This window comes from Thrips palmi, unplaced genomic scaffold, assembly GCF_012932325.1.
Source record: "Thrips palmi isolate BJ-2018 unplaced genomic scaffold, TpBJ-2018v1 HiC_scaffold_4, whole genome shotgun sequence".
Classification (NCBI taxonomy): domain Eukaryota; kingdom Metazoa; phylum Arthropoda; class Insecta; order Thysanoptera; family Thripidae; genus Thrips; species Thrips palmi.
This window is the reverse complement of record NW_023144631.1, coordinates 2,616,193-2,638,850: the sequence shown is the minus strand read 5'-3', so window position 1 is coordinate 2,638,850 and position 22,658 is coordinate 2,616,193. Positions and strand designations below refer to the sequence as shown.

General features: G+C 59.9%; 1 protein-coding gene across 1 annotated transcript in view; it reads left to right on the top strand.

Annotated features, from left to right (window-relative positions):
• The first annotated feature begins 277 nt into the window (after positions 1-277).
• The window catches only part of LOC117649562 (5-hydroxytryptamine receptor 2A), a 62,504-nt gene continuing 40,123 nt past the window's right edge, over positions 278-22,658 (top strand). Inside the window, exon 1 of the mRNA XM_034392448.1 lies at positions 278-432. Coding sequence (XP_034248339.1) covers positions 332-432 — 101 coding nt within the window. The 5' untranslated portion in view covers positions 278-331. The remainder of the gene's footprint in view (positions 433-22,658) is intronic.

Here is a 22,658-nt window from a genome sequence, read left to right as displayed (position 1 = left end):
CAACGAGAATTCCAGCAGAGTCAGGAAAAGTGTGATTTTCGTTCTTTTTCAAATGGTGTTTTGAGTGTGTGATGTGTTCTGTTGCAGGCCCGGCCATGCCGCCCGTGCGACGCCCGGGGCGGCGGTCGCCGCTCAGCGGATCGGTGCTGCTGGCGCTGCGGGACGGACTCCACGGCCTCGGCCCGGCCCGCGCGGCCCGCGCCGAGCAGGCAGCGCGAGGCAGGCGGTCGCGACGGCCCCCGCGTGAGGCGTGAGGCGAGGCATGGGCTAGGGCTGGGTCAGGGTTGGGCAGGGCCAGGGCGTGCATGGGCTGGGCGAAGGCTGGGCCGCCATGGACAGCATCGCCAACACCACCGAGTCCGGACTCAACGTCACCGACTTCAACCGCTCTTCCAGCATCTTCTCCATTGGTCCGGGCTTCCTCAGCCAATGGTAAGTCGCAAGGCCTAGGCGCCAGGGACTGCGCCGCACTCAATCGACCACCGCTAGCGCTTGCTGTTCGGTCCCGCTTTCGAGCGGGTAGAAAGAAACTAAGTCGAACCCCTTATTTGAACTGCGAGGTCCACTTTGCGTGCGCAGAGTGCGGAGCCGAAACCAACATCGGGAAACGTGCTGAACGATTGTTCGGTCTTCTCCATCCCGTTCGTAGAAGCCGCTTCTCACAGTGTTGTTGGCACCAAGCGGCGCCGTGCCGCCGTGCCGCCGTGTCAGCTGGCGCGGCACCAACACAAATAAGGCATTGATTCGCTCGGACGCGTCATGTTTGGCCAGGCCCGCCAGGCCCGCCAGGCCGGCCGGCACTGCATGCAGTCCAATGCCCATGCCGCGTGCGGGGCAGTGCGGGGCAGTGCGGGGCAGTGCGGGGCAGTGCGGGGCAGTGCGGGGCAGTGCGGGGCAGTGCGGGGCAGTGCGGGGCAGTGCGGGGCAGTGCGGGGCAGTGCGGGGCAGTGCGGGGCAGTGAGGGGCAGTGCGCGGCGGGGCACCGCCAGTCTTTCGCAACAAGCACCCCTCCCCGTCACAGAAAGAAACTAGAGCGGACACGGGGTGGGGCGGGGCGGGGCGGGGGTGGGGCGGGGCGGGGCGGGGTGCCAATTGGCGGCGAGCTCGGCGACGTCCCACAGAAACAGACAAAGAGCGTTGAGGATAATCACTGAGTCATATTGTTACTTTTATCCCGGGCGCGTTAATCGCCATTGTGGCGACTGCGGTCGCGGCGGTCGACGGCGCGGTGCGGCCCGCGGCCTCGGAACTTTCTCTCCGCCGCCGACTTGGCCGTCTTGGCCTCCACGGCACGGCACACACCACCGCATTGTCCGCGAGCGGCGCGCGACTTCTCTTATTTTACTCAATTTTGCTTGGTTTTTATTTCGTGCATTTTCCACCGCCACCGCGCGTTTCCGGCGTTCCTCGTGCGGTGCGTTCTGTCCGCGGACACCCCCGAGGGTTCCGCAGCCAGTGCCGTGCCGCGCCGTGCCGCGCCGGCAAAATAGATTATCCGTGTTGGTCGCGCCGCACTCCGCCTGCCCCGCCAGCCCCGCCAGCCCCGCCACGTCCAAATCCAAACACGGCCGGGGCTCTGTACGTGCCGCCCCGTCAATCAAATGCCCCCTTCCCCTTCCCCCTCCCTTCGCCCAACACACACACACACACACACACACACACACACACACACACACACGCACACAAACACACACACGCGCACGCACACGCACACGTGCCCGTGGGCCCCCGCTACAGCATGCCGTCCCCCAGGTGACACAAGCAGTGGAGCTCGCACGCCGCGGTCGGCGCCACCAGTCACAAATAAGAGCGTTCCCATTCCTGATTTGTTTTTCAAACGCTTGCGCGGCGACATTCACCGCCACGGTTCGCGCAATTCGAACTGCGGCTCTCTTACAAGACGCCTCCACTCTGCAGACACCGTTAGTCCACTTGAGCAAAATCAACTAAGACGGACCACTTCTTCCGGTGACCCTCTCCGATTTGCCTGATTTTTTGTAGGCTTAAGAACTAACTAAAGGAGAGTCCAAAGCCAAAATATTAGGTCCGGCAAAAATTTATTGACCGAGATATGGCCAACTTAAGTTTAACTTTTGGAGGAAAAACACAAATTTGGGTATTTTGGACTAATTTTACACTTTTCATAGTAGAGGGCTAAAATTTGGTCACCTTATGTAAAATTGACCAAGGAACAAGAATATGACCTCAGATTTGACCTCCGACGAATATCTGCAGAGTAAACCCCCCAAAACACCTTAAAAACACCTAAAAAAACAGTTTTTCTTGGGGTTTCTGGGAAAATATGTGGACAAAAACTTCTGATGTTTTATCTTGTAGAAAATGACGCGATAATCGAATGAGACCACGCGCAGATTTTTATGTCAAACCGTTTAGGAGATATAGCAGATCAAAGTATGAAAATTTTTGCCTTTTATTTTTTAAAAAAATGGGGTTTTTGAGCATAGTTTGACGTTATCTGCCTTCTTGGTGGTGGGGGTGATCCTATCTTGTAGAAAAAGACGCGCTGAATCGATTGAGACCACGCACAGAGTTGTATCTCAAACCGTTTAGGAGATATAGCGGTTCAAAGTATGGGCACGGGAGAGCTCCTGTAAACCCCCAAAAGGCAGGCCCCCCAAAACACGCCTGTTGGGCGGGCGGACTACCGTGCCCATACTTTAACCGCTATATCTCCTAAACGGTTTGAGATACAACTCTGTGCGTGGTCTAAATCGATTCAGCGCGTCTTTTTCTACAAGATAGGATCACCCACACACACCAAGAAGGCAGATAACGTCAAACTATGCTCAAAAACCCCCATTTTTTAAAAAATAAATGGCAAAATTTGCATACTTTTATCGCTATATCTCCTAAACGGTTTGACATAAAAAACTGCGCGTGGTCTCATTCGATTAAACGCGTCATTTTCTACAAGATAAGATCATCAGAAATTTTGTCCACATATTTTTCCCAGAAACCCCAAGAAAAAACTGTTTTTTTAGGTGTTTTTAAGGTGTTTTGGGGGGTTTACTCTGCAGTATTCGTCGGAGGTCAAATCTGAGGTCATATTCTTGTTTCCCTTTGGGCAATTTTAAAAAGGTGACCAAATTTTAGCCCTCTACTATGAAAAGTGTAAAATTTGTCCAAAATACCCAATTTGTGTTTTTCCTCCAAAAATTAAACTTAAGTTGGCCATATCTCGGTCAATAAATTTTTGCCGGACCTAATATTTTGGCTTTGGACTCTCCTTTAGTTTGTTCTTAAGCCTACAAAAAATCAGGCAAATCGGAGAGGGTCACCGGAAGAAGTGGTCCGTCTTAGTTGATTTTGCTCCTTGTAACCCTGTGCCCTTCCCTGCCCCCCACCCCTTGGCCTTCGACAGCGCCCCTCCCCCTGCCTCCGTCACCTTGGAAATTACAGTGATTTTCCAAACGTAAACACGGAAGCTGCCGTGACCCGGAGGAGGGTGGTGACGGCGTCGGCCACGTGCTGTGCGTGGGGGGGGGGGGGGGGGGAATGCGGCGTGACGCGGCGTGGCGGGCTGTGGCGTTACGTCACACATCGAGCCACGCTCACCGCGGACGACTGTGCTTGCACTCGGCGAGAGAGAGAGAGAGAGAGAGAGAGAGAGAGAGAGAGAGAGAGAGAGAGAGAGGCGAAACTATTCTCTTTTCGGAATCAACCCGCAGACCATCATCACTCACTCACACACCTTGTCCGCCCGCCCGCGGCCGCCAGGAGCATGAAAGGGTGTGGGTCACGCCCACGCCTGGCTTCGGGCATCCCTGCCTTGCGCACAGCCCGTCGTCACGCTGTCACTCTCACACCCATGAGTGGGAGCGAGAGAGAGCGCCGTTCGGCCTGCAGCGTACGGACGGCCTTGACACGCCAAGCGCCCGGGGCGGCGGGGCGGCGGGGCGGCGCGTGAACCTGTCGCCAGGGCGTGTCGAACATTCGCCGCCCCGAAATGTGGCTTTCCAGCAGCGCGGCGCAGCCACCACCTCACGAAAGTGGAGCGCTCCGCTCCCACACCGGAATCAAGCGGCCGGTGGGAACACACGCACGCACCCGGTCTCGCTCGCTCACAGAAACCAAACGGCCGCTCTGTCATGCATGGACCCTCTCGCTCGCAGACGCCCGCGCAGGCTGCCCGCGTGCGCACCGCCAGGCTGTTCAATCCCGAATCTACTCCGAAAAGGAAATGGTCAGAAATGAGAAGTCCGATCGGCGTGCAGGTCCTCGGGCAGCCCAACCGGCCGACGGCCCAATGCATGCCGTGACTCCGGGCGAGGCGCGTGTCGCGTGCGACAGCGTGCGACAGAGACGGAGCGAGAGGCGCGCGCGCCGGCGTGCGCGTGCGACAGGGACGGAGCGAGTGGCGTGGCGTGCGCCGCGGGCGGCGTGCGATCTGGATCTCAAATGACTGCCTGACGGCCGCACAAGCGCTGCCGCACAAGCGCTGCCGAGCGCTGCCGCACGCTGCTGACCCATTGAAGGCTGAATGCGAATCCGCACGGCACTGATAAGTACGGCAGTCGACTGATTCCGAGGGCCGCCTTCGTCGCTCTGTCGCTCTCGCACTCGTGGGGCGTCTCGTTTAGGTGCGAGAGCGACAGAGCGACGAAGGGCACGAGCCCAGTGGAGCGGAGGCAGGGACGGAATCGACGTTCATTCGGGGTGCCGTTGAAGCCTCAATCAGGGACTTGAAGAGCTTTTGCAGCATTTGATGACGTGTTGACCGCATCAGACAAATTCAAAGAACGTGGCAACACGAAGTGGAGATCGGGCGAGAGGAACAGCTTGCAGGGTAACCGAGGGTAACTAACTGAACTAGGTCCAACGCGGTTGTGGGCGGTCGAACGGTTCGTGGACGACATCTCCAGGATGCGGGGCGACGCCAAGCCAAAGGCTGCTCGACGTGGTGGAGGCGGACCAGACAGGCCCTCGACGGGGCGGCTCGGGCAGAGCGGGGATGAGGATGGAGATGAGGGAGGCGAGGCTGAAACTGCTGCTGCTTGGTTCGTGGTGTTGGACTTACCACCAAGAGCAGGGTGGCGGGGCTGTGCGTGCTCCTGTAACCCCGAAACCCCGCCCCAGCCGGCCCCGCCCTGCCGGCGCGCCAAGCCCCGCGAAGCACCCCGCCACGCTGGATGGCAATGTACACACCGCCACGGGGGAATCGATGTGGTATAACGACGTGGCCCCGTTGTCGCCACCGGGGCCGGCGGGGGCCGGGGCCTTGACGCCGAGGGTCTCGGCCGCCTTGACGAGGCCGGGCTCGCCGGGCCGCGCGACGGCGGCGTCAAGAGCGGCGGTCGAATCCGAAGAGGAAAGTGGAAAACGGCATCAGTCGGCATCGATTGCAGGGGACGCGAGGCTCGCCGTCCACGTCGTGCAGGTCGCCGTCGACAAGGGAAGCGCTTCCGAGCCTGCCCTATGATGGCCCCGCTCACAAATGGATTGCAGCTGCAATATGCAGCCGCTTTCCCGGATTGCGATTGCCGTGCGCGCGTCCGCGGCTCTGATTGCCACACCGTTAATGGCCGCCACACCGGGGAAACTTTCGGCCGGCGGTGAACTGAAACTAAATAAAAGAGGGACGACGGGCCGGATGGATGGGGTCCCGGCCCAGGCCGCCCCCGACGCCCCGGTGGAGCGCGAACTCGATGATGACGCCGCGTCGCTCACGTGTCACATCAGGCGCGTCTTGGCCGCCACCGCCACCACCGCCGCCACCGCTACCGCACGTCGAGTCGTCTAGACGCCCACGCCACGTCGAGCACGCCATGACGGCTGTCGCCGCGACAGCGGCCCCTTGACACCTTGCGCCCCGGCAGCCCGCCAGGCCGCCAGGCCCCGCTCGTGGGGTGTAGGGCGTAGGGTCAGCCAGTGACAACAATCTCGGAGAAATCCCGGAGGACCCGATGAGGCAGGGCCCGGCAGGGCATCAAGGGTCTGTAACCTGCAACGAAACCCCCGGGGATTTGGCGGTGTCAGGACTCCGTCTTTTGCCGGTCGAAGCCGCTCGCTGAAGCTCTGACGGACTGGCCTCGCTGCCTTGGCCGTCTCAGTGCGGCTGCTCTGCCAGTACCGTACGCTGTCGGACCCTCTTCGGGCCGCACGCTCCACCGGGCACAGTCTTCCCCGCTGCAGCCCAGTGGTCTGCCTCGGAACATGGCTGTGCCGTCTCTCTCGCACCCCGACCGGAGGCCCCGTGAGTGCGACAGAGACGGCGGCGACTTGGCAGTCTCCTGGCTCCGCCGCTCCGGTTCACCTCTTATTCTCCGTGATGAGCCCCGTCGTGAGGCCCCGTCGTGAGGCCCCGTCATGCCCTGGCTGCTGGTCCGATAATATGCGCCCCATCTCGGCCAGCCACTCTGTCTCTCTCGCGCTACGGTGCGCTCAAAGAGTGCGAGAGAGAGAGAGAGAGAGAGCGAGGAAAGCCGAGTTCGGAATCTGCCTGCGGCGGCTCGCACCGGGGCGGCCATAAGCAGGTTTCCGTGGTCTCCAGGGAATGCAGAAGAGAGAAAAAATCCCTGCCTCCACCGGGAGTTGAACCGCCGATACTCGGCTTGAAGCTGCTTGGAGCGCGCCTCCATTCCGCCAACCTGTCCCACGAGACGTGCGCGGGGGGACTAACAACGCCCTGCGCCACCTGCACCAGCCAAGCCGCGGACTAACGACTTGAGACTATTATTCTGCAATTAGTAATCACGGAGTCGTTATCAGTTGCACTGTTATCGCCTCTCTCGCACTCCCTCCCCTTATCCGGCGGCGTGGAAGGCGAGGCCGAGGCAAGGCCGAGGCAGGCCGCGGGCCATCACACTTGGCTGCAATTTGAACCGTACGCGCGCGGTAACGGGGAGATGATTTCTCCCCAAAGGGCCCCTCAGCCTCCCCTCCGCTGTCCCCCGCCCCTCCCCCGCCGCGCGAAGCACCAAGTAAAATGGTTATGAGCAGCCGGGCCGCGCGCGGCAAGCGGTACCCCCTCCCCCCACTTTCCCCCGCGTGGACGCTCCACTTTCTACGCGTATAATAATGCCCGTGGGAGCTGCGGTGGTAGTGGTTGGGGGCGGTGGGAACCGGGGCACGCGCCGGCACCAGCAGCAGCACCAGCAGCTCCAGAACTGCAGTGCACTTCACTAGAACACAACCGCGTGAACTTGTCGCGCGGCAAAAACACAGGCGGAATCCGCAGACGTTGCCAGCCTGAAGCTCCTGGCGGGCTTTCTTTCTGTTGGCCCCGGTTCGGTGCCGGTGGTCCTGGCGGCGTCCTGGCGGCGTCGCGACGGGCCCGCGCATTGGCGGCGTCGCCGTGCGCGTCGCTATTCGATACATCAGATTGTCCTGCCTCACTGCCTCAGTGGGTTTGTGTGCGCGGGGCGGCGCGGGGCGGCGCGCCATCCGACGTAAGCCGGGCATATCTTTACGAGCGTTCGGCGTGGGTGGTGGGAGGGGGAGGAGGAGGACCCCGTCAAGCACTCGGGCTACACCGCCGCCCGGCGGGCCTTCCCCCCACCACCCCCCGGGGGCCCGCGGGGTCGCCCTTGGGGCCGCCCTTGAGGTACCTGCTGCCTTAAGGGCCGCGGTGTATCGCTCCAATCAGAACGCAGTAGCCTGTGAACAGGCCGGCGTAATAAAAGAGGGGACGCGCGGCAGCCCTGACGCACCCCCCCCCCCCCAGGAGAAAAGGGGGGGGTCGTAAAGCCCGCATTCGTTCCTCGGACATGTGGCGTAGGGTTTCCACACTCGGACTCGCCGGCCGGCAGCACGCCGCCATAAAGGGGAGTATAAGGTATGGGCCCCGACACGGACGCCAGAGATTCAGATCGATCTCGCCGAAAAGAACAGCAAGAGAAGGTCTATACTCCCAATTATTGTCCTTTTCCACGAGGACTTTCAAACTTTGTCCCGAGTGCTGAGTGCGCGGCCACGCGGCGGCACATGAGCACGTTTTCCACGAAGACGACGGCGTCCCCTTCCGCCGCGCCGGGCCGCTCCAGCTCCAGCCAGCTCCAGCACCAGGACACGTCACCGCCACTGTCAGCCACGCGTGGCGCGCTGACGGCTCTCTCACCGCCGCTCTATCTGGAGAGAGAGTGAGAGAGAGCGAGAGAACAGTGGGAGACGGGTAGAGAGAGAGAGACGTAAGCCCCGCCGAGTTTGGCGCGGTGGGACTAGCTCCTTAATTAAAGGTAAGAAATGACTCTGTTTCCCCGCAAAGCCGCTGCCGCCGCCTCCCTCCCCGCGGCCCTAATGCCAGCAGACTGATTCGCCCTCTCTCTCGCGCCATCGCGGAACGCCGCGGAAAAGTGCGAGAGAGAGGGCCCGTCGCGCTGCAGCCGGCATCTTGATGGAGGAGACGCGGACAAATAGCTGGCGCGGCGAGCGGGGCGACGGGGCGACGGAAGAGGGATTGGTCAGGCAGGAGGTGCCGGCCGCGTTAACCCATTTCGCAATCGCAATGATTGTTTTCCTCGGCCGAGGTCGCGGCCCTGGCTGGACCCTGCCGGCCTAGCCCTGCCAGGGGGCCTGGCGTGGCAGCAAGCCCGGCTGCCTGTGGCTGAAAGATTAACCAGGTACACACGCCCTCACAGGTTGCGAAAATAAGCGGGAGCTTGCCTGCCGTAGGCTCGCCGCGTACTCCGTGTCACACTGCCTCCCCCCACCCCTCCTCTCTGCGCGCGGCAAACTCCGTTACCACTTTTACAAAAGGCCCGTTGGGGGACGAGGGGGCGTGGAGGGGGCGGCAGGAGCGCGTTTGGCGGGAAAAACAAATATGCGGAGCCGGAATGACAGGGAGGGGCTTGCGGGTGAAACAGACCAAAGAGCCCCCCCCCCTTCCATCTTTCCACTCACACGCACACACAAACGACTGCCGCAAACGACACACACACACACACACGGGCACGAACGTTGTGTCAAAGTTGTTGGGATGTCGGCATAACCCATATTGAGATGAAGGTCAACAAGGCGGATCTTGCCGGTGTCCGGAAACACGAACACACGTTCTAAATCCGATAACGCGCGCGCCCTACCTCGCCAGCCGCTTCTATCTCTGTCTCTCTCTCCCTCCCCCTCCACCGCCTCGTCGCCGCAGAGCGCCTGTGAAGTCGGTGGTAGGCAACCCGCAGCCATGCGTGCGTCGCGGGACTGCCTATGCCTGCAGGCGCGCTAGCTCCCCTCGCCGCGCTCCGCTGCCTCGCGCGTCGCGTTGCTGTTGCTGTGGTTGTTGTTGTTGGTTTTGTTGTTGTTGTCGCCGTCGTCGCTGTCGGTCCGTTTGTTGCTCGCAGGAAAAGGGGGGAAGGGGGCTCCCCCGCTGTTCGCGCTCACGCCTGCTGCTGCCTGTCAAAATGAGATTGTCGCCTGGCAGACTAGGTACACTATGGAGGGCCCGGAGTGTCGCCGCCGCCGCGGCCCCGTCGTCGGCGTGGCGTGGCGGACTGCCGGCGCGAAGAATGTAATAAGCAGGCGCAGAGGCGTCATCCCTGTGGCGCGGCTGCTGGCCGTGCTGCTGGCCGTGCTGCTGGCCGTGCTGCTGGCCGTGCTGCTGGCCGTGCTGCTGGCCGTGCTGCTGGCCGTGCTGCTGGCCGTGCTGCTGGCCGTGCTGCTGGCCGTGCTGCTGGCCGTGCTGCTGGCCGTGCTGCTGGCCGTGCTGCTGGCCGTGCTGCTGGCCGTGCTGCTGGCCGTGCTGCTGGCCGTGCTGCTGGCCGTGCTGCTGGCCGTGCTGCTGGCCGTGCTGCTGGCCGGATCGCGTTAGCGGCAGGTTGGTGCCCCAAAATAACGGCCTTATTGTGTTACTCGCCGCCGTGGAAATAGATAGACCCCGGCCACGTAGAGAGAGAGAGAGAGAGAGAGAGAGAGAGAGAGAGAGAACGTCGGAGACAACAAGGCCGTTGGAAACAATAATCTGGTTAGTCCCACGTGTGCGAACGAAAAGATCACACTTTCTATTAGTTTTTTTTCGCAAGGAAACGAGGACCATGTTGCGAGGCTGTCAGGAGCCGTGCCTCATCCATTTTTATCCCGCCTGTTTCTGCGCGAGGAGCGGCCGCGCGGCCGGGGGCCTTGTAAATTGATTACCTTCAGGAGATCGTTTAGTGCATTATGGATACATTATGTGCCAGAAGATTGGCTATTTGCCCCGAGCAAATGCCCCTGCAAAACCGGTTAGCGCTCCCATCTCGAAAACGCGCCGGATAAGTGGCTTAGCGACGCAGGCCTGCCAGCCTCACTCACCTTGTGTCACCGTGGCGCGGGAATCGAAACAACACTGCCAAATTTTTTTTTTTTTCGTACAACCGACAGAAGAACGAATAAAAGAGGCCAAAGGCTTTGATTTTCAGCCGGTTGAATTGCAGACTGCACCACGCGTAAAACGCCGCCGTAAACACACAGTGTGCACACAGTGTGTGCAGACACTGCCGATGCAACTACTTGTGGCCGCGGCTCAGCCAGCGGGAACAGCGCCGCGGCCGCGTATACCCGTCTGCCAGGCTGAAGCACCCCCCCCCCCCCTCTTTCTCCCCCCATCCAGTCCAGCTAGCTCTATCGGGTCGGGTCCACTAGAGGGCGGGGCCCGCGGCAGACACAACACAAAACGAAGGCGCGCAAGGAAATAAAACAAGCCGAACAAGCCGCGAGCCTTTCACCAGCCGTGCGGACAGCCGAACACTCACAGCGGCAGTGACGCGAGCCGGACCGCCGTGCGGTGACCTGCCAAGAGACAGGCTCGCCGAGAGGACGTGCCAATTCTCATCGTGTTGTGTAATTGGACACGCGAGATCCATCGCCGTAATAATAACTTTCGATCGCCGAGGTTGAGCCGGAGGAGTGTGGCTGTGGCGTAATCGCCGGGGCGAGAAGCAGCAGTCCTCCAGCACACTCTCGGCGAGGAGTAGTAAAACGGAATGAGCGGCGCCACCTGCTGCGGGCCGACGGACAAATAGAGCAGTCGGGCAGACAGACAGACAGACATGCAGGACAGACAGCCTAACAGACAGACAGACAGACAGACAGACAGACAGACAGACAGACAGACAGGGCAGACAGACAGACAGACAGACAGACAGACAGACAGACAGACAGACAGGCAGACAGCCCGACAGACAGACAGACAGACAGACAGACAGACAACAGACAGACAGACAGACAGACAGACAGACAGACAGCGGGCAGACAGGCAGACAGACAGACAGACAGACAGACAGAAGACAGACAGCAGACAGACAGACAGACAGACAGGCAGACAGACAGACAGACAGACAGACAGACAGACAGACAGACAGACAGACAGACAGACAGACAGACAGACAGACAGGTGCGAAACAACGAGTCGGGACATCGTATGGGTCGCAGCAACACGTACAGAGGACGCCAGAGAATGAAAAGGAAACGGAAAACGGAGGAAGGAAATAGGAAAGAATGAAAAGGGGAAAAAAACGACAGAAAGGAAAGACACGACGGCAGGAACGAAAGAAGGAAGGAAGAAAGGCATGCACCGAATGGCGTCTCGTGTATTGTTTGCCTCCTCCGTCTCTATAAGCCATTCAGCCCGGGGCTGTGGCGGGAGAGAAAATCCTATAATAAGAGAGAGAGAGATGGCAGATGGATACCCTCTCTCGCCACGCCCAGCCAATTCAAGGCCCGCCGCCGCCGGCTGGGAACACTTACAGGAGGACCTGCCCCCGGGGACAGTGGAGAGAGAGAGAGAGAGAGAGACCCTCACAATAGCGAGCGTTCCGAAAACCCAGCCAAAGGGCTATTCCAAAGTTGTCCACCAGCCCCGGGCAGTTCCGCTTTCCCCAGGCCCGAATCGATCCGGGGCCCAATCGGAGTCCGGACCGGGCAGTTCCGTTTTTTGGTTTCAGAACCACTCATAGTCAAAGGGCTGTCCAAAGAGTCCTGCCTAGGTGCAGCTGTCCCGGACTGCAGCCCCTCGCTGGCCCAACCCCCCCAGGCCCCCCGAGGCTCGAGTCGACAGAGCCCAGCCGGCCCATGCACCTGAGCCAGCCGGGGGGCCCGGACGTCCCGGCAACTGGGTACCGGAAAAAGCCCCTCGCCGGCATACCGAAGAAAGCCGAAGGGGTTTCCGGGTTACCTGGCGCTTTTGGCGCACGCGGCCAGAGATGCATTTTTTGCCATTTACCCGGGGAGCTGTTGAGCGAGTCACATCCCCACGGCAGCGCATCTGTGATCAGTGAACAGAAAAACGCGCACAAGTCACATCTACTTTTCGCTCGATACTTTCTCGGAGCAATGTTCAGGCGATTCGCGACTGTTCTGGAAGTAATTTTTGGTGAGTGTCGTGTACGGCGTTTTCCTAAACATTGATCGAATTTGAGTGCGTTGCTGTACTAAGTGTCGCAAACAAACAACTATCCGCTGGCTGCTGGCTACCGCAAGTGTGTGTGTGTCTCTCAAACTTAAAGGACGGGCGGTGAGAGGGTGGGAGGTGTATTATTTTATTCGCCTCTCTTCTTTCACCCTCGTCCCCCAAATGTTTCCATCATTTGCAAACAACTTCAACGAGTTCGCTTGTGCAGGCATGTACTTGCACGTATGATACACTTAGTGCATGATCAAAATTTGTGTGTAATATTCCACTGGAGGCTAATCGCGTCCCTTGCCGTGTCTGACCGGCCAACATGCCCCCCGAGCCGAGCCGAGCTGAGCCGAGCCGATCGGAGCCGAGCCGCCTCGGCACAGTGGTGGCTGCCCAGCCGAGCCGGGTAGGGTGAGCCGAGCCGGCGCTAGGGCGCTGCTCCCGCGGAATACCCCCGGCCGGCCCGCCGAAGCAACCTGCGTCCGAAGGGAAAGGGGAAGGGGGAAAGGGAGGGGCGAGGGGCAGCAGGCTGGTGCATTTGTTCGGACTGTCCGTTTTTCGACTAGCGTTGGTACTCAGGACAAGTCCGGAATCTTTCTGACTTTGGTCTTTTTCAATGTTTTGGGAACTGTCCGAGGACGGATTTGGGAACTGTCCCCGTCCGACTTTCGGAGCCGTTTCGGACGGTCCGCAAACGGCTGTTTTTGGCTGCTTTTCGGACTCCATCATTTTCGTACGGGGAGAGAGAGAGAGAGAGTAATGATTGGTGAAGTGAGCGATTCGATATTATTGAGAGTGGATGGGCGTCGCGGCACTAGCCAGAACAGAGAGAGATAGCAGATAGACCGGTGCAAGCCGGCTGGAAAATGAGTGAGCCAAATAGAGGATAGAGTGCACCGGCGTGTTTGGGGCGCCGAGAACAACACGGGGCGCGCTGCCGCGCTGCCGCCACTGCCGCGCGGGTCGGAACGCACACCGAATCATCCGGACACGTCAATAGGACTGCGGCCACCCAGAATAGCCGCCTCCCCCTTCCACCCCCGTCCCCGCATTTGCGCCAGGTGGCTTTGCGACCCGAAATAAACCAAACGGCCCTTTTACCGCCCCTTTCCGAAAGCCTCCGCGTGGCCGCCGAAAAACCGACGCACGCGACTCGACCGGCCGCGGCACGGCGTGACACGGCAGCTCGGTCCGTCAGGCACTGCCGAGGGGAACGCAAAGCAAAATTAAAATACAAAAAAAAAAAATACGATTTCAAGAAATCCTAGGAGTCACGAAGTCAATTTGATTATTGTGTAAGAGTGTGGAGAAAGAAAAGAAGTGGTGTTGTGAAGTTGTGGCTCAGGGGACTACCAATGGCAGTGGTACCAATGTGGTCGATGTGCCATCCATCGAAATTTAAACTTGACAATAAATAGAAATCAAAAGGCTGGTAAATTCAAAAAAATTTCCCAAAGCTAATGTATTCCGCAGTGTTCTGACAATGGAACATCTTTGAAGTCCATCATTATTAAAATGTTCTTAGCAGAAAGAAGTCAGTAAATTAATTTTCTCGGGTTGGCAACTATTTTCTCGGCGTCTGCGCCCTTGCGAAAATCGCGAAGCTGAAAGCGCCAGCAGTCGCGCATTAAAACTGCCCCTCCATTGTTGTGGACGTTGAATTGTTTGGCTTGTTTCAAAAGGCTATGGTTCTCTAGTCATGTTTTCTTCAATTCTGTGTAATAGTTCTCCCTTACAACGTATCAACACCACGACGGTTGGTTTGACAAACTTCATAAACTCGGGAGGGATGGTTTCGAAACGCGGGTGAGTCTTGTTCGAGGAACATGAGCACTGCAAGTCGCGAGGTGGAGCGAAGTGGTCCTAGTGCTAACTGAATCACAACAACAACACTGCGCATGTCCAAAAACACTCCAATCAAGAAGTATTATTGGATAGTTCTACCCGAAAAACTGCGTTCGAACCGGCACCAATTCTATTGTTGCATCTTGTCTACCTGCAGTCAAAGAAATTTTTCATTTCGAACGTTGCTTTTTCAGCTTTTGGAGTAAGCTGTACAGACCCAAAAAGAAGCTCCGCTATTGGTCCCCCCCGGCTCGGCTCCCCCCACTCCCTTTTTTTTCCTTTGACGAGTCGAGTTTTGCCATGGAAACGGCGATTTTGACAGCAAATTTCTCAAAATTGGCCACCAAATTTTTGACCAGATTTCAACATCAGAATCAGCGTTCAAAGTTCTACTAGTCTGCAAAATCTCATTAAAATCGTATAGAAAACTTCCGAAATGCATAAAGGGCCACACAAATCAAATCTCGAGCCGGCTGAGTCCTGGGTATACTATAGGCTACTTCGTGCCTAAAAATTCAGGAATTCATTGATGCTTACCTTCATTAAATTTGGAGGAGTAAAATTTCAAAATTTCGTCCAAATTTACGTGATCGATCACTTGTAATTTTCTCGCGGACACTGCGGTGAGGAGGGCAGGGGCACCGCCGCGCCGCGCGCTGTCGACAAGGCCGAGCGTTCGCGGACCGGCGGGGCCGGGCACACCACTTGCACGGAGTGCTGGGGGCTGTTCCGTGCATATCAACTCTCTCCCTTTCTGTTCCTCACACACGCAGTCTCACCGCACACACACACACACACAGACGCAGACGCCTCGACAAATTCCCGGAGTAAAGCTGCACAATTTGCCCCGCCGCCCCGCACCCCACCTCGCGGCCGTCCCCCCGCCCCGCCCTCGCCCTGGCCCCGCCGCGCTGCCGCCCAGAGGGCCGCACACTCAACAAGTCCTCCAGGAACGCTGTCGGCTAAGTCTGTGCGCGCCCACGTTGCTGCCATCCGGTGTAGGGGACACGCCCACACACACCAGCACACACACACACAGACACGCCCACGCACACGGGCGCGCGCTCATTGTGTTCGGCGAAAGCACACCGCCACAGTCTCTCTTCCGATCCGATTGTGCTAACTGGGTCTCGGAAATTGCGGCTCATATAGCGGCCCGATACTCCAAATAAGCGGGGGGCGGGGCGCTTTGTGGCGGGGCGGGGTGGGGCGGTGACACCTGTCAACACCACGTGACTGACCCAGGGCCGGCCGCTTATTTCGTCGACGGCCAGCTGCCACGGCGGCGTCGTCCGGGATGAGAAGGGGCAGGAAGGCGTCGGGGAGCGCTGGCGGGCAGGCCCGGCCCGGCCTGGAGGAGGGACTGACTGCCAATAGAGCGGCGCGCTGTTATGGGCGGCAAGCCTCCAGCAGCCTCCAGCAGCCTCCAGTGCTGGCAGCAGGTGGCGCGCATAATGCAGAGCCTGCGAGACGCCGTGCCGCGCCGTGCCGCGCGTTGCCAGCCGTGGGGGCCGTCGCCGTCAGCCAATCTGGCCGAGTCCACTCGCGTCGGCACCGCTCCACTTTGCAACTCAAACAGTTTCCTTTAAATTTGCGACAAACCGGGGCCGGGGGCCGGGGCGGCTGCCCCGAGGAAAATGTTGGTGAGTAGTGTGGCCCGGGCCGCCTCCTTCTCCTCCCTCCTCTCGTTGGAAAATATACGAACCCGCTGGTGAATGGCAAGTAGTAGTACTCGAGAAACAATGCTTCGGCCGCGCTGCGCTGCGCCGCGCCGCGCTGCCTCGGCGCGTCTATCTCGGATAGGAAAAGGGATCGGGGATTCCTTGCCCGGCCCGGCCCGGCCTGACATGCGCTCCGCCGGGTGGCGTTCCGAGGCGTTTCGGGGCGTCCCTGGGTGTTCCAGCGCGCACCTCAAGAATAAATTTGACTGCGATTCTGCCCGAGAGGGAGGGAGAGAGAGCGACAGAGACAGAGAGAGAGGTGCCGTCGTGCCGGAGGAGGGCGCGGTCGCACGGCGGAGGAATGTAGCCTGCTGTTCCAGCGGCTCTGCGGCGTTCATTTCCGGACGGATCTGCCAGAACCTTCCACCTCCCCTCCCGTCCCTTCCCCTCCCCTCCCCTCCGTTCCCTCCCTCCCCTCCTTTCCTTTCGTTTCCGTGCCGAACCACTTACGAGCCGCTTTGCTGCGGCCAATATTATTCCCCCGGGATGATCCATTCATCAGGACGCGTGTGAGGTGGGAGGATGAGCGGCGTCTCCTGGGGGACCCCCCCCCCTTCCACCACCCCTTCCTGCTCCACGTGCTACAATTCCCTCACACACACTCTCTCTCACACACACACGCACAAACTACCCCCCACCACCAGCAGCGCCGCTCAATCCTGCGTGGCTGGCAAAAAGACGGTCTCCGCGCTCCGCGTGCACGGCGTGCACGGCCAGCACCTCGCGCACCTCGCCCGCCTTTCAGTGTGTCGCCCCGTGCGGCGCGCCATTTAGGGCAGCGGTGGAAGCAGCAGTAGCAAGGTGGCAGCGTGGCAGCGCCCCTCGGGACCTCGGCCTGCCTGCACACTCACACCGAATCCGACCTCATTTTCACCGCTTTGTCTCTCTCGCACTCATGGGGCGTCGCGTACGGATGCGAGAGAGACTGAGCGAAGGAAACGACTCTCGGAATCAGTCAGCTGGTGCTGCCTGGCTGTCGCGATGCAGGCGCTGCTCTGGATCCGCGGCGAGAGAGACAGAGCGACGTCGCGGTGGCGGAGTCGCTAGGCGGGTCACACCGCATCTCCATGCTGATTCTGAGGAGGGGGCCGTCTGCCCCCCTTTCTCTCTCTCTCTCTCTCATCCCCACGCCCCGGGAGTGCGAGGGAGAGGGAGAGGCCCCCGCCCCGGACTCGGCCTGCACGTGGAGCACGTCGTGCACGTCGTGGCGTCGCAGATCAGGTAGTTGGAGTATTGATTGTGCGCTGGCGTGGCGGCGTGTTTGCGCCGAGCCGACGAAGCCCGCGCCGCCCTCCAAGTCGGCGTGGCGGGGCGTGGCGGGGCGCATTCAAAAATTCAAAACGCCTCTCACTCGGCGAGGAGGCGGGCCGGTCGCCTCGCCCGATTATTTGCGATAAGAGAAAAAAAAGGCCGCCCTTAAACGGCCGCGGTGCGCCGCGTCGGGTCGATCGGAAAGTGGAGAAGTAATGCCTTGAAAAGTGAGAGCCGGTTGCCCTTTTTATCATTTCTCCTTCCTTTTGTTTTCCGAAGACGGCGACGCGGGGGAACTCCTTGTCCGTCCGCGGCAGTCCCCCTCTGCCTTTCGCACAGCGTGCCGTCGGGCCGTCGGCATGCCGTGGATTCCCCGCGGTTGCCAACAGGACAATCCGCGGCGCGCAGACGCGACACGTGACACGGCTGTCTCCCTCGCACTCGAGGGGCGCGGCGGAGGGGTGGGAGAGAGAAAGAAAGATCGCTTCGTTGCGAAGGGCGGCCAGCGGGGTCACTGTCAACAAAAACAAGACATGCCTTTCAATCTTCGGCGGGGCCGTTCGTCCGTTCTCCTCCTTGTCCCGCCAAATTCATTGCCAAGGCGCGGAGAGGCAATGTGGGGCGTAAACCAATGTCGGGGGGGGGGGGGGGGGGGCAGAGCGAAAAGAGATAGCGCAGAAAAGAAGTGGCTTCGGAAATAGAATATGCAGATCAGACCCTGGTTCTCTTCGCCCCTTGGCTGATGACGGCACGGGGGAGGGGTGCTTGCGACTTAGCGGCCAACTCCCCTCCCCCCCCCCTTCCCCCTCTCGACTCTATTTAATCCCCCTCCAGACCCGTGGCGCGCCGGGGCCGAACGGCCGGACAAAAACATGAATGAGAGAATTGTTTGTGTTGTGCGTTAGAAGGAGACCAAGGCCGCCTCCACCTTTCGTCCCGGCCGCGGCGGATTGATCCACTCCAGCGGACCTCAAACAGCCGCGCCGTGTCGTGCCGCGCCGTGTCGTGCCCCGATGGACCGGAAGGAGGAGCGGATTATTTGAATCTGAGTGGAACTCGGCCGATTCGCCGATTAGTCCGCGCTGCGGACTGATTCCAAGAGTCGTTTTCGTCGCTCTGACTCTCTCGCGCCTAAAGGGGACGGCCCGTGGGTAGGACAGAGACGGAACGACCCAACCGAACCTAACCTAACCTAACCTAATCCAACCTAACCTAACCTAACCTAACCCAACCTAACCCAACCTAGCCTAACCCAACCTAACCTAACCTAACCTTACCCAACCTAACCTAACCTTACCCAACCTAACCTAACCCAACCTAACCTAACACAGTGAAAGTGCCGCGTTGAAATCCAAGGGAATGTCTAGTTTAATTTCAAACGGGTTTGAGTGAATTTTTTAAAGTTGTCTTAATTAAGATCTGATCACAGAAACGGATTCATCTTGACGAAACAAACAAAAAATGTCAACCCATCTTATACGTTTGGATGAAAAATGGAGATGTTATTGAGCTTCAATACTACCAATGTGTCATTTTTCGACTACTTTTTGAATTTTGAAGGTGAATAGCGTTTTTACTTTCCATCCAAACCTATGACATGTGTTGACATTTTTTGTTTGATTTGTCAATACAAATCCATCTCTGTAAACAAATCTTAATTTAGTTCAGTTGAAAAATTTACTCCTAGCATCGACTTTATGAGGCCACAGTCACCGCCGTCGGCCATCGGCCAACGTGGTCGCCGCCGGTCACACAGACTACGGTCCTTTGTGGGCGATTGTGCGGCCGCTTAGCCGACAGGCCGACGGGCCGCGGCAAAGCAAGGCCAAGCCGTGCTGCCATCGGCCCATCGTGGCCAGTCAGGCAGCCAGTCAGGCAGCCAGTCAGGCAGACAGTCAGACAGACAGTCGCCCCGAGTGAGTCTGCCCGCGCCGTCATCGGCCGGTCCGCGGCTTATACTCGAGGTGGATTATCCCCTCCGCGGTAAGGCGCTTGGGAGAGAGCCGCAGCGAAGCAGGGGGCGTAATCGGCCAGCACGGTCAAGTTCTTCTCGCGAGGGCTCTCGCGTGCCGCCGGATTGGGGAGAAAGGGGGGCAAGTTGCCCACGCAGCGGTCTCACTCTCCCTTCGATAATTGGCCTAATGACTCCGCTCACGCACGCACGCTCACTTACTCATACGCAGTCACAGAGCAGGCGCTCACAGTTCGGAGTGCAAACCAGCCGTTCCTGGAAAACCATAGTCCATCCAGGCCGCCCGACTTGTAAACACTTCCACCAGGAAGCGCGCGGTGGCTGCTGGTTAGACGGCTATCCAGCGCTGCGAGTTTATCTTGCGTACTTGTGTGTGCAGCGCGTGCGTGTGTGTGTGTGTACCAGTGCGAAAGCGAGACCCTTCAAAGAAGTAGTGTAAACGGACAGTGCACTGTTCCGCTTGTGTTGGATGAAGGCCAGAGCGCGCCACCCCCTCTCCCCGACCCCACTCGCCCAAGAGAGAGAGACTCCAGGCAAGAATTGAGTTGGGGCGGGGCGGGCGGGGCGGGCGGGGCAACACGTGTCAGGGGTTGGCAACGAGGCTGGCTGCGTCCCGCCGGACGCCCCGTGCTCATCAAGTAGTGTACCGCCACCCAGGTGTGCCGACGGTGTGCCGACGGTGGCGCCCTGCTGCGGGCCGAGTCTTTGTCAAAACGAACGGCGTGGCTGGTGAAGTCGCGCCAACTCTTTCCCCTTCGAGCAACCGGGAGACTTATTCACGTATTTGCATCCGGAGGGTGCAGAGAGGGGCGGTATGATTGTCGAGTCGTTGGGCCGCTCGAGAAAGTCGCGATTCGTGGCGTGCTGTTTGGCAAGGCGGCGGCAAGGAGGCGGTAACTGGCGCATAATGAGGTTGGCAACACTGCCGCACGCGCCGCGTTGCGCCGCCCGACTGCCCCTAATCCGCCACCCTTTTCCCACGCTATTTCCTGGGCTGCACGCGGCGCGGACTGTCGCGCTCGGACTGGGGCTGCGACCAGCGGAGCCAGCGGAGCGGACTCTGGAGGGTGCCACTCCGACGCGCAGCCCGCCCCGCTCGGACGGGCCGGGCATCCTAGTCTGCATGCGTTGCGGCCGTGCGCAAACTTTGTCCGACCCTTTCCCCTGCGATCGGCTGGGCTGGCTGCTCGGGCTGGCCGGCTGGCCCGTTGCTCCGAGTTGGGACTTTAAAGGTGTTCGGTTTTTCTTTGAGATCGGACTTGCTTGTTTGGACTTGCCTGCGACTTGGGCCCTGCCAAGGGCGGAGCCAAGGGCGCGGCCCTGCGCTCGGAGATGTCGCTCTGGCCGCCTCGACTCCGGCCGCCCGGATGAAGTCCCTCTGCCGAGAGATTCCGACGAGTGGTCGCTCTGTCCCTCTCGCACCCCTGAGAGGAGCCCCACGAGTGTGACAGGGACAGCCAACGAAGCGACTTTGTGGACGGACTCCTGCGCCAATCCGAGGCTTGTCATTCTTTGCGAAGCTTGCACAGAAAACACGACGACAGGGGCTTTCGATGGTACGGGCCCTACAGGACCAGCAGGCCGGCCAACACGCGGATGGGGTGGACGGGGCTGAAGCAAAGCCTTCCTAGGAGCTGTCGCGTGATCGGAAAGCAGTGTTGCGACGTTAGAGGCCCCAATTCCCACGATGCACTAGTGTGGGAAGGGTTTGCCAGCCTCATCCTGCCTACTGGGCAATGTAAGGGCTTTGCTCTCGTCAAGCAGGTAGAGGGGTCTTTTGAACACTGGTACATCCGTAGGGTTTTTTTCTCCGCTGAGTCTCGTTTCGGCCCGCATACCTCGCACACACTCATCCAAAGGGGAGGCAGCCAGGCCCTTGGCCTGCCCCGCACGGCCACAAGGTGCGGCCCACAGAGGTCGAGAGGAAATTCGAGGCAGGGCGGGCGGGCCGAGCCCCGGGCCGCCACTTCCCATGCGGGTCCCAGGGCTGAGGCCGGGTCGGCCAGTCCGGCTGAGGCCTTGGCCGGGGCCAAAACTTGGTTAAAACGCGCGGGAGCGGCGAGTCCAACTCGTGAGCCGAGCGAGGCGACGCGATGGGCTGCGCAGGGCTGCGCAGGGCTGCCCAGGGCTGCCGTACACGGCGCGGAAAACTTGCCACATCCAACTTGCTGCGTCCGACATCCCCCGAGGATTATAATGACGAGTGACGCTGCTGGGGGCTGCCCCCGGGGCTGTCCGCGTCCAATCTGGGCCAGGCCATCTATCCGAAAAGCAAATTGACCACGCCACTGATGAAAGATTCATAGTGTCGAGCAGAGGAGGCGACCTTAGCGTTTTGGCGGGGGTCGTCTGCAGCTGCCCAAGGCGCAGGCTACTCGTTTGGGTCCCGTCGTCCTCGCGGGGGGTCGTTATAAGGACACGTCCTGGCAGTGATACGGGCCCGACGGGCTGGTGGACAGGCTGCTGGACAGGCTGGTGGACAGGCCGGACTGGAGAAGACAGCCGCTGGAGGGCCGCCGTGCTGGAGTGATGACGCCGTCTTGGAGACGTCCTTGGGGACGTCGTGGACGGCGTGCACGTCCTGGGGGTCGTCGCGGTGGCTTGCGTGCGGTGGTGGCGGCGAGGCACCGTATAAATGTTCTGCCCTGATTATGATGGCACCTGTTGGCCGGGCTTGGCACCCCGCCCGCCGCCCTGCCCCGGCCTGGCGCGCGGAGCGGGCGCCACCAGCTGGAGATTATTAATTTCCTGGCCAGCACGTGCGGGGGCTGGGACCGCCCCGCTGGAATATGAGGAGTGGAGGGGCCGCCCGGTGGAGCCATCGAAGCCGTTCAATACCTCATCGCTCTGCCGCGCCGCCAACGGAGAAAGAAGTGCTTCGCCCTGCTTCGAGCGAGAGTAATGTCATTTCGAAGAGGCGAAACAGAAGGCGCTGGCTGCCGGATGCTGGCCGGGCGACGGCAGCCGGGCGTGGTGCCCTGCCGGACCTACCCCTGATTGCCGCTCCATCATTCATTTCCTCATTACCGATTCCTGAAAAATTACTGCGGTGCCGCTCGAAAGGACGGGGAAGGTGGGGGACCTCGCAATCGGCGATTCGGCCGGATTCGGCCGACCGTGCTGCGCGGGTCCTCCACACTCCTCCGTACCCCTCCACCCGCAACGGCCGCGTGGAGCGAACTAAACGAGAAGAAGCCCGCTGCCAACGGTCATTCGAACGTCGGTTCCAGTGGTGTCCCGCTTGCACCGCAAAGAAACGCGATGGTGCAGTGGATAGGGGCACCGTCACAACTAGTTCGATCCAACGGCCCGTTCCGTCGGCAGAGAACGCTCCGAATAAAGTGATTGTGCTGGCATGGCCTCTGAGCTCCACCGGCTACCTTGCCATTATGCGGTGGAAGTGTCCAGTCCTTCCTTTCAAAACCGTCCTTGGCTTGACGGGCACACTGGAGATAGCCGGTAACGACGGCGTGGACGGCTTGGAGGGCGTGGACGGCTTCCTGGCGGCAATCGATGGCAGTGGAGTGCCTAAGCCAGGCCAGCC